This window comes from Camellia sinensis, chromosome 6 (assembly GCF_055761805.1).
Source record: "Camellia sinensis isolate YWXY chromosome 6, ASM5576180v1, whole genome shotgun sequence".
Classification (NCBI taxonomy): Eukaryota; Viridiplantae; Streptophyta; class Magnoliopsida; order Ericales; family Theaceae; genus Camellia; species Camellia sinensis.
Genome location: NC_138966.1, coordinates 72,020,172 through 72,032,216, shown reverse-complemented (window position 1 = coordinate 72,032,216; position 12,045 = coordinate 72,020,172). Strand labels below are relative to the sequence as shown.

The following is a 12,045-nucleotide window of genomic DNA, read 5'->3' as shown; positions in this document are numbered from 1 at the left end:
CCAAGCGTCCTCAGGAAGGACGTCCCTTTCACCATTTGGCCCCGACGAACCTTGACTTCTTTGCTAGTGGGACCTTTGTGGAGTCACCCATAACTGGTCTCTTATCAGCCTCGACTAATTTGGAAATTGGCACTGAATCCTCTACATCCCTTTCTTCGTCACAAGGAACAACGGTGGCATTGGCCTTCTTCACCCTCTTAGGCTTCTAGACAGATTTAAGGGAGGAAGTGGATTGCACAGTTTCAATGTTGGGTAGATCGGCGAGAAGATCCTCAGTTATGGCAGGTTTGCGATCCATTTTGGCAGAGGTGACAGCGATGGTCACTTTGGTGCCAAGTCTGAATACAGGAAGTGCAATTGGATCGCATATTGGAGCGTCTGCACCTCAACATTTCTTACTATGTGTCCTCCCAACTGGTACGTTTGGAGGTCAACAACGGTGCTGGCGTTGGGCTGGTGGAATATGTTATGATGGAGCCGATGTTGATGGCTGGTTGACTAGATCAGCAGTGGAAGCTTGGTCTGTGCGGAAGGAGGATGTAACTGGTGGTGTCATTGCAAATGGTGGAGTTTTGCTCCTGGCAGAGATGTCAGGTAGAGGGGACCAATATGTTGGGACGTAGTTGAGAAGGATGGAGGCCTTGCGGTCCTGGATAGGTAAGTCTAGAAGTTGTCTTAGGCCAGGGCTCTAGACGTATGACTTCCAAAATGATATGCTCGGCTGAGGAAACACTGCAAAAAAGAGTAAAAGGAGAAAAACATCAGGAAATGATGAAGTATGCAATGTGATGTTAAAAATGCATGGTTTAGGGAGACTAAGTTCTTGCCCTCATCTTCCCTAAAAACTCCTCGGCGCAAGGGGAAGAAGTGGAGATCATCATCCAGTGCAAACTCTCAGTTGGCCGAGACAATGAGATTGTCTTCTCCAATGCCCTTGTTTAAGTCTAGAAGGTCGGCTATCAATTTGTATGCAAAAGATCGGGGTTACAATAGTAAGTGTACCCACTGGTGGACTTGAGGCTACACGTGATATAACAATATGGGATGTCGGCAAGGGTGATCTTAGCATTTTGACAATGGCATAGCTCGGCTATAGCATTGATAACCCTAAAAAGTGTTAGTCGCCAACTGCATAGGGTTAAGTCTATAGAAGTGCAACACTTCTCGAAAAAGGATGTCAAGGGGGAATTTGATTCCATCCTCAATAATTGATACCACAGGGAAGGGCATGTAATTCTCCCCGGGCATAATAGAGTCGTGCTCTTTAGCAAGCCTAAGGTGGACGTCAGCTGGGATGTTGAATTCCTAGCGAAAATACTCAAGTTTACTAGGGGAATCTACTCTTCATTTGAACATACCCATGATCTCAATTAAGAGGGTTTTATATGATTTCAATACGTGAGTGTTTTCCTAGTGATAGAGGGACCTCGGCATAACCCTAAGGGACATTAAAACAGTGATTTAGGTAATCTAATAAAGGTTTTGGGTACAATCAGTTTCGATTTTCCTAAAGTAAGGAGTGATCTAGCAAATCCTAAGCCTAAAGTTATGTAAAAACAACCGAAATAGGCAAAGAATTGAAGGAAATAATTTGGAATAACAAGAAAAGATAACATAGATTCAGAAGACGAAGAGAGCAAGAACACATTCAAGGCATGCATTAACGCATGTGCAACAAATACAAGGAATTGAGGATGATGATCATGACAATCTAGTGCCAGTGTTCAAAGACTAGAAAATTGATGTGCAAAGGGCATATACAGACATAAAACATGAAGGCATGCTCAAGAATATAAAGGACAAATAGATCAAAACTTAAACGAAAGGATTGAGGGACTTACATGTTTGGAATAAGGAAATGGACACCGGTAATGTGTTCGCCGAAGTCAGATAGTGCTTTCTGTCAGAGCAATGTGGTTGATGCCTCACCAGAGATAGGTGAACAAGAACAGGTGTAGAAAGCTTCAAAGGATATCAATGAAGGTTTGAGAAGATTCTAGAGAGAGAGAGAGGCTCTGGTAGAAGAGAGAGAGAGAGTTGTAATTACAAAAGTGAAGAGACAAAAGGAGTTTTTTTTATTGAAAAGAGAAAATGCCAGCTGAACCTTGATTAGACTGCTTAGGTAAACGTGCCTACGCTAATGTCAGGCGGCATAGGACAGAAACGAAGCGACGTATTTGACATGTGATGAGTACGAACCAGTGGGGTAGTGCCACATGGATAAACGGTTGGGAAAGTTATGCATGACAGCTTGTGCGCATTTGGAATTCTTGGAATTCTTGAACTAGTGCACCATGATGTCGACTAGTAGTGCAATCTCAAGATGTTGATCTCAGAACATGTTGGTTCCTGATCCTTGGTTCTTGATTCTTGATTTTTTTGATGAGTGGACATTTGAGTCCTTGTTTCTTGATGTCGACGAATCATGATCTCTATTGGGGGAGTATCCCTAGCATGTTAATTAGCCAGCATATTGGAGGATCAGATGATATACGTTCCATTACCTCTGGTTGCCAAGGTAATAGAACCTAGGGGGTAGTTGTGGAGATGTATTTTTAGGGTCATGCCATGTGGCTGAGGTGCCATTGAGGTGTCGGCCGAGGTGCCATCGAGGCGTCAACTGAGGTGCTATGTGAACGAGCCAGATCGCTGATATGATTATGGTATTGCTGAGATCATGTGTGGTAATACCGGAATCCAAGATATTTAGATAAAGGACAAGAGTCCTAGATAAGTGATGTGCTTATTTTGCATAGGGATAACGGTTTTAAGGAGTTCATCCATATCTAACTAAGAGTCTGAGATGAGCATTGTGCGTGAGTCTTATGAAATGAGACTTCTAGGGGACAAGGGCACTTTTTGCTATAAAAGTAAGGCACCCCCGCGGGTCTAAGGTAGGCTTTTACTTGTACACTGAGTACTAGTTTGATATCTTTGAGAGATAAGTTGACTGATTTGATCGTCGAAGTGCCCCCGGGTGGATGAGCCACCATGGTATTCTCATTTTCTTGTTGGCAAGTGTTTGGTTTAATCTATTTTGTCGCGTACTTTCCATTTAAGTTCCATGTTTGGTTGTGAGGTCAAAAATCAACACCCACAATACAACTTACGAATCTTAGATCTGATGTTGTTGTAGTTGTTCATTTATCGTCGCATTAATGGAAAAACATATTACATATTTTTTGATAAAAAAAAAAAAAGCTTTAGAAGAATTGTATCATTGCCAAAGTAAGGCATCCCAAGTAGGTTGACATCCAACACAAGGACAATCATGTGCAGCCCAATAGCAAACAAAAACAAAACAAAAAATAAGAAAGAAACAAAACAAGAAAAGAGATGAGAGTTGAAGAGATTCCAACTCAAGCATCACCTCCTAGCAGCCAAATTTCAAGACTGCATCAGACTTAACCCACCAATCCAACTTAACATGCATGACCAAAACACCTTTTACCTATTGCAGATTTGAAACAAACTCATTGATTGAATAGAAATTCATAAGAGCGTGAAATTTCATCTAAAGACCCACCCTCACTTTGATAAGAACACATGCATCATGGATTTCTAAAAGATTTGAAGGATTAATTTCATGAATTTTATAGTTCAAGTTCATGTTTTGAGAAAGAAGAAGAAAAGAGTTTCAAATCCTTTACATGCATGGAAGTTTTGGATCAATCCTTGTTAAATTAAAAAGGGGTTTGGGCAAATGGTTTATAAAGGAGCATATAGTTATGTTTTCTAAAGTATTTTCATGGTTTTGATCAAGGCATACAAGAATTCAAGTTTTGGAAATGTGTTTGATGCCCCTTGTTATTACATTTCGGAGCCCAGAAATTTACAGACCGCTAGAGCGGTATAATCACCGCTTGAGCGCATATAATAGGCATCTAGTATTTTTGCAAACAGTGTAGTCCACTCAAGCGACCAAGAGGTAGCTTGAGTGGTTGGGCCTTTTCATCATGTTTTGAAAAATTACATCATTTTCATATTTTCATTCTCTCTCTTCCCAAGCATTCTTAGGCATAAAGTATGACTCTTTGAGGATTACTAAGTTAAGAACCCACATAAGTCAATTGGTTAAGAAAGAAAAATAAGAATTTAATTAAGAGTTAATTATGATAAAAACCCAACATAAGTAATTGAAGAATAAGTGAAGTGGGAATTCAGTTTATTTAGAAAGAAATGAATAACAGGGTAATATTGTGTTTCGATGTGTTCGTTTATGTGCTTTGTGTAGGTTGGACATCCGAGGAGTTACATTTGAGTCACGCCCACTGTGAATAATATCTCTATACAGATATGTTCGAAACATGTTTTGAAAATTGTTACATGATGATTATTTTGAAATGTTATTTTATATGAATGGATGAAGTCCCTTTTTAAGAAAGAATTGTGGCATCCTTTAGTGAGGCCCTTTCCTGGGGGAAACAATACCATAGCCCTTTGTTGATAAGGCCCTTACTTGGGGTAAATAATACCAAGGCCTTTTGTTATATGAGTACAAAGATCTTTGATGTTGACTTGACTGGTCCTTTTGCTTGGCCAAGATGGTTCCTTTGTTTAGACCCATGTGGTCCCTTTACTGACCTTAATAGTCCTTTTGATGCATGCCTTCGGGGCCCTTTGCTTTGCGCTATTGGATGTACCATGTATAATGTTTTGTTAATGGATTCAATGTGGAAAATGCTTTGTTTGACTCAGATATATGTTTCATTTGAAAAGGTATGGATTTCGATACGATAAATTTTCGCTTTGAAAATGATTTTATATGATATTTGGAAATGTAAAAATATGGCAAATACTTTGTTTTGAAAATGATATAAGATTCACTTTGACAATTGTAAGACATGCTTTTAAATTGTTGTGGATTTCATTCATTAACCTCTGTATTTTGGTATTACTCACTGGGTTTTAGCTCACCCTTTCCCTTATATATATGTAGGTGAGCAATTGAAGGATCAGCATTAGAGTTTCACTTGGAGTCCGCCCCCTTTTGTCAAGCCACCCGAGCAGTGCCTCTGTGTTGAGGCTTTAGTTTTATTTTATCAAGCTTACTAAGTTTTATGTTTTGTTAAAAGTATTATATGTAATGTGTGAGATGTATAAGATTTGCATATGCATATATTAAAATGTGTCTGAATGTTTTAAATATTTTGGTTCTTCATGTATGCACAGCTCAATGGATAATATCTTTTTGTTTTGCTTCCGCTTCAGGCCCGATGTTAATTAAATATTTTTGAATTTTGTCTTTGAGGCCTAATTACAGCCGGTCGTGGCCTGAACCTTTAGGGGCGAGTTTGGGTCATGACAATGGTATCAAAACACTAATTAATATCTCTCACACATATCCATTGAGCATTTGAATGTCTAGAATAGATTTAAGTTGCATGCATCTAATAAGTAAGTGATAAGTTGTGCATTCATAAAAATGTATATGTGTTTGTTTAATAGGCTAAGGATTGAAACTAAGCATTAAGAGCTATTATGGAATTTTGATAATTGTAAGGAAATCGGAATGTGTTTGTTTAAGTTTAGTATTAAGGCTAAAAGCTAAGTACTATTGTGGAATTTCTAACGTTATAGGGAAATTAGAATTTTTGACTAGAACATTGGTGATTACAAGTATATTGATTTGTGAGAATCTAGTATTATAAGGAATTAAAATCTTCGCTCGAAGCCAACAAAATTATATGGGTTATATGCCAAATTAGACTATGGGAATATTTGGGAAGTTGAGGTATTTGATGATCAATGAAGAGTGTGGACCTGTGGTGATTGAAAGTTAGAAAATTGTTTGATATGAAGAAGGTGTGTTGATTTGGTGAGAGACCTCATGTTTGAACCATAAAGTCTCATACCTTTGTTGAATGACCTTGAAGGTCCAATTGGAATCACGTTTGGCAAACGTAGTTCCGAATCAGAAATTCTTGGTCAACTTCATGGGAATGAATAGGTTGCCCTACCGATGTCTTTGTATAATTGTTTGACGTATGGTTGAATATGTGATGTTATGTTTCAAGCTGGCTAACATTACCCCAAGTGTTATCCACCATTGTCTTGTGACTTTTAGAAAAGATGATGAGAAGTAAGAATGATCTGGAAAAATGAATTTTTGTCAGAGCAATTAGATAAACTAGAAGATATGGTGGAACTTAAGCAATCGTGTCATGAGAAACAATAAGATCAAAAGAAAAAAGCGAAGTGTGAAATCAACAAAAGAATCAAAGAATGTGTTTGGGAATTTTGTGGTAGAAGAGATCAATAAGAATATGTTTAAAAAATGCAAGAAGTATTGAGTTGGAATTGGTATTCTTGTATTTGCTTGATCGACTATTTGAGAATTTAGAATTCATTTGTATGAACAGTTGAAACTTAATCTGAGGTTGCTAAGATAATTAGAATGAGAATACTTCAGTGTACCAAGACCACTATTTCGAGTACCTAAACATTGATTATATGTCTAAACGAGTTGTGTTTGACCTCCAAGATTAAACAGTTTATTTATTTATTTCTTTGTGTGGAACCAATGTAGTAAATCCCCACCCTATTTAATTTGCTATTGACGGCTTATGACTCGTATAAGAACAAATATCCGAATTATTGTTGCAAAGGAATTGGTGGACCGAGAAGTTGAATTTGTTATTAATGTTGTATCAATACTTATTTAATTGGAAGACTTCATATGGGATGTCAATAGACGAGTACTTTGATTCATTCGAAATTAAGTAGGATCATGAATATCATTTGTGATTAATCCTCGACTATTTGGAGACGTGGATTATTTGGAAATATGTGAATTATTAGAAGACATGTGAATAGCTAAATAAAAGTATATGAGTTATATGATTGATGAGAGTAGTACGTTGTGATTAATATGTTTCGTGGTTTAATGTTATGAGGTTGACTTTGACTACTATATATTACTGATCATTACTGAATAGCTTTTGATGACAATATGAACTGTGACGAATCACAATTTGGGTTATTAACCATTAAATGAAAATGAGTTGAACTCCTATGATGAGATTTGAATAGAAAAGAAGCTACTTGGGAGCAGAAAAATGAAATGAGATAAGTAATGTGATTGGTTTTTGGTACAAGTGCCTTAAGTTTGGAGGACCAAACTTTTTAAGGGGGAGAGAGTGTGACGACCCCACCACGTATAATATTTGGCATTTAATTAATAAAAGACATGTGAATTTTAATTAGTCCTTATTCTGATTTAATTTTAATTTATGAGAATTATTCAGTTCGATTCGTATATGATTTGATTAGGGATTTATTTTGAAATTAGAAATTGAAAGCCTAAATCGCTTAAGAAAGTGAAATTGATGAGTTAAATCAATTTAATTTCGAGTATTTGACCATAAGGGAGTTAAATTAAATATTCGATTCAGTTTAGTAAAATTAAGATTTGATCAATTGAGTCTTAATTGCAGTTAATTAAGTTATGAGGATTGACAATTGTGATTACTATGAATTAAATTTACTTTTGAGGCGTTCAATTTGAATGTGTAATTTATTAACAGAGATTTTGAGTTTGATCTGAAATTGAAGGCTTTAATGATTTGAGAAACCAAAATTAATGATGGCAATAAATTTAATTTGATATTTGGAGCCTTTTGGGAGTTTGATTAAAAATCTAATTCAGATTAGTAAAAATTAAATATAATTAATTCGGCCTTAATTAAAGTTAATTCAGTTAATTAAATTATGTGTGATATCTAATTAGTTATAATTAAGTTAATACAAAAATTAGTAACTTAGCTAATACTAGAGTCTTATAATTTTGTTGTATTGGAGCCTTCGAGTATGTGCACGTGTATCTGGTGTTGAATCATGAAGTGGGTGTCTGTGTGTGTTGTGCTAGTTTCAAGTGAAGAAGTGGACTCTTTTTTCGGAGGATGTTTTTGCTGAAGAAGTTCTAGAGAGGAAGAGAGAGAGAGAGAGAGAGAGAGAGAGAGAGAGAGAGAGAATTCACTTGCTAGAAATTTTGGAAGAAAAACTAAGGAAGCTAGAAGAAGTGAAGAAGTTGTCAAGAATACACCAAATTGAAGACTCTAGGTAAGAAATTGAAACTTGAATCTTGTAGAAATCACCTAAAAGCTGAAATTATGAAGTAATTAAGTTCAATTTCGTGTAATTAAAAGTAAATTATCAAGAAGATGAAGAAAATTGAGTAAGGTTTAAGATTATAGAATAAATTTGGAAATTAATTATTTTGGGTTTGATTTGTGGTAGTCTTACATGAATTTTGTTTTCATTTTTGCATGCTTCAGTTAATCCTACAAATTTTAAGTTTCAATTACACATGCATCATGGATTTCTAAAAGATTTGAAGGATTATTTTCATGAATTTAATAGTTCAAGTTCATGTTTTGAGAAACAAGAAGAAAAGAGTTTCAAATCCTTTACATGCATGGAAGTTTCGGTTCAATCCTTGTTAAATTAAAAAGGGGTTTGAGAAAATGGTTTATAAAGAAACATGTATTTATGTTTTCTAAAGTATTTTCACAGTTTTGATCAAGACACACAAGAATTCAAGTTTTGAAAATGTGTTTGATGCCTTTTTTATTACATTTCGGAGCCTAGAAATTTACAAACCACTCGAGTGGTATAGTCACTACTCGAACGCACATAACAGGCATCCAGTATTTTTTGTAGATAGTGTAATCTGCTCAAGCGACCAATAGGTAGCTCGAGCGATCAGGCCTTTTTAGCATGTTTTGAAAAATTACATCTTTTCATATTTTCATTCTCATCTCTTCCCAAGCATTCTTAGGCATAAATTATGACTCATTGAGGATTAATAAGTTAAGAACCCACATAAGTCAACTAGTTAAGAAAGAAAAGCAAAAATTTAATTAAGAGTTAATTATGATAAAAATTGAACATAAGTAATTGAAGAATAAGTGAAGTGGGAATTCAATTAATTTAGAAAGAAATAAATAAAAGAGTAATATTGTGTTTCAATGTGTTCGTTTATGTGCTTTGTGTAGGTTGGACATCCGAGGAGTTACTTTCGATTCATGGCCATTGTGAGTAATATCTCTATAAAGATATGTTTGAAATATGTTTTGAAAATTGTTACATGATGAAGATTTTGAAATGTTATTTTATATGAATGGAAGAATGTCCCTTTTTGAAAAGTAATTGTGGCATCCTTTAGTGAGGCCCTCGCCCTTCATTAATAAGGCCTTCGCCTGGAGGAAACAATAACATGGCCCTTTGTTGATAACGCCCTTGCCTGGGGGGAAATAATACCAACGCCCTTTCTTATTTAAGTACAAAGATCTCTAATGTTGACCCGAGTGGTTCCTTTGCTTGACCTATATGGTTCCTTTGTTTAGACCTATGTCACTTTTTTGACCTTAATGGTCCTTTTGATGTACGCCTTTAGACCCTTTGCTTTGCGCTATTGGATGCACCACGTATAATGTTTTGTTAATGGATTCGATATGGAAAATGCTTTGTTTGATTCAAATATATGTTTCATTGGAAAAAGTATGGATTTTGATACGATAAATGTTTGCTTTGAAATTGATTTTATATGATGTTTGGAAATGTAAAAATATGGCCAATACTTTGTTTTCAAAATGATTCACTTTGAAAATTGTAAGACATGCTTTTAAATTGTTATGGACTTCATTCATCATTGTCTCCCGATCGTAAGGCTATTCGGTAAGCAACGGGGCCAAGCCTTTTTGGAATCTGAAGTGGTGCGATGTAGCGAGGAGCCAATTTTCCTTTCTAGTCAAATCTTGTTTGCCCTTTCATTGGTGTGACCTTAATAAACACATGATTGCCCGCTTCATATTCCAAATCTCTTCTTCTCTGATCCTCATAGCTTTTCTGTCGACTCTAAGTGGTCTTGAGCCTCTGCTATATGATCTTTATCTTTTTGATTGTTACTTACGCAAGTTCAGATCCATACAAAGCTTTATCCCAACCTTTGTTCAGGAAATTAGAGACCTACACTTCCTACCACACAATGCTTCATATGGTGCCATGTTGATACTAGCCTGGAAACTATTGTTGTATGCAAACTCAACCAATGGTAAATAAGTTTCCCGACTACCTTCCAATTCTAAGACACATATACGAAGTATATCTTCCAAAATTTGGATAGTTCTCTCAGTTTGCCTGTCTGTTTTCGAATGAAAGGCAGTGCTGAATCTCAACTCCGTTTCCATTTCTTTTTGAAGACTTTGCCAAAGTCTAGAAACAAATTTAGGATTCCTATCCGAAACAATAGATACCCAAACTCCATGTAATCGGATGATGTCATCAATATAGATAGTAGTAAGTCTATAAGTATTGAATGAAGTTTCACGGGAAGAAAATGAGCAGATTTTGTCAATCCATCAACAATAACCCATATAGAATTCATACCTCTAGATGTTCGAGGTAGACCGATGACGAAGTCCATGGTTATGTACTCCTATTTCCATTATGAAATAGGGAGGGATTGAGGTAAACCTGCCAAGTTTTGGTGTTCAACTTTGACTTATTGGCATTGGAGGCATTTGAAATTAAAGTCGGCAATCTCCCTCTTCATGTTAGGCCACCAATACACTTGTTTCAGGTCTTGATACATCTTGGTATTTCCCGAATGCATAGCAAACATTGATTTGTGGGCTTCCTCCAAAATTATTCTTTTCAATTCTGCATTATTAGGAACACAAAGCCTTCCCTAAAACTTCAACCCTTGATCTTCGATGGTGAACCCAGTCTAGGCTTGGTCTCAAACCCATAACACACTTTCTTGAGAAACTTATCTTCTCTTTGTTTTTGTTTGATTTCCTCAATAATTGCCAATTGTGTGAACATTGCGGTCAATACACTGTCTTGCCAATTATGCATAACTTCTATTTCAAGTTTGTCCAAACCTTGCAAAAGCTCTCTTCAGTCGGTGAGCAAACATGCTAAAGTCCCCATATTCTTTCTGCTACGTGCATCAGCTACGGTGTTAGAATTAGCCGGATGATATTGAATTTACAAATCATAATCTTTAAGCCACTGCCTTTGTCGCATATTCAATTCTTTCTGTGTAAATAAGTACTTCAAGCTCTTGTGATCTATATACACTTCCTATTTTGCTTTGTAAAGGTAGTGGTGCGAAGTTTTTAATGCAAATACAACAGCGGCGAGTTCCAAGTCATGTGTCAAGTAGTTTTTCTCATGCAATTTTAATTGTTGGGACACGTAAGCAATCACCTTGCCATTCTGTATTAAGACACAACCTAAACCCTTGTAAGAAGCATCACTAAAAATTACAAATCCTTCACTACCTGATGGTAAAGTAAGGAATGGGGCTGTAGTTAGTCTCGTCTTCAACTCTTGAAATGCAGATTCCCTTTGGCGTGTCTATTTAAATGGTTCTCCTTTTTAGGGTTAGTTGAATCAATGGCATAACAATCTTTAAAAAGTCTTTGACAAACCTCCAATAGTAATTTGCCAATCCTATAAAACTTCAGACCTCTGTTACATTAGTTGGGGTAGGCCACTATACAATCGCCACAATTTTCTGTGGATCTATGGATATACCATCTCTGTTAATGACATGTCCCAAAAATGTAATTTCATCTAACCAAAATTCACACTTCTTGAATTTCCCATACAATTGCTTCTCTCTAAGTGTTTAAAGGATTACTCTCAAATGTTGTTCATGGTCGTCTTTACTTCTTGAATAAATCAAAATATCATGAATGCTATAGGTGCATTAGTGACTCCAAAGGGCAGGATTAAAAAGTCATAATGTCCATAATTGGTTCAAAAAGCAGTTTTCTCGATGTCCTTGGCCTTAACCTTCAACTCATGGTATCCCAATCTCAAGTCAATCTTTGAAAACACTTAGGCCCCCTATAACTGATCAAACAAATTATCAATCTAAGATAAAGGATATTTATTCTTAATGGTTACCTTATTCAACTCTTGATAGTCAATGCACAGGCGAAGTGTTCCATCTTTCTTTTTCACAAACAATACATGTGCGTCCCACGGTGATGTACTCAGCCAAATGAACCCTTTATCAAGCAATTCCTGTAA

General features: G+C 36.1%; 1 protein-coding gene across 1 annotated transcript in view; it reads left to right on the top strand.

Moving 5' to 3' along the window:
• Nucleotides 1-5,210, top strand: part of LOC114260314 (agamous-like MADS-box protein AGL104) — a 51,363-nt gene extending 46,153 nt beyond the window's left edge. Inside the window, exon 11 of the mRNA XM_028200405.2 lies at nt 4,940-5,210. Coding sequence (XP_028056206.2) covers nt 4,940-4,965 — 26 coding nt within the window. The 3' untranslated portion in view covers nt 4,966-5,210. The remainder of the gene's footprint in view (nt 1-4,939) is intronic.
• Nucleotides 5,211-12,045: the final 6,835 nt, after the last annotated feature.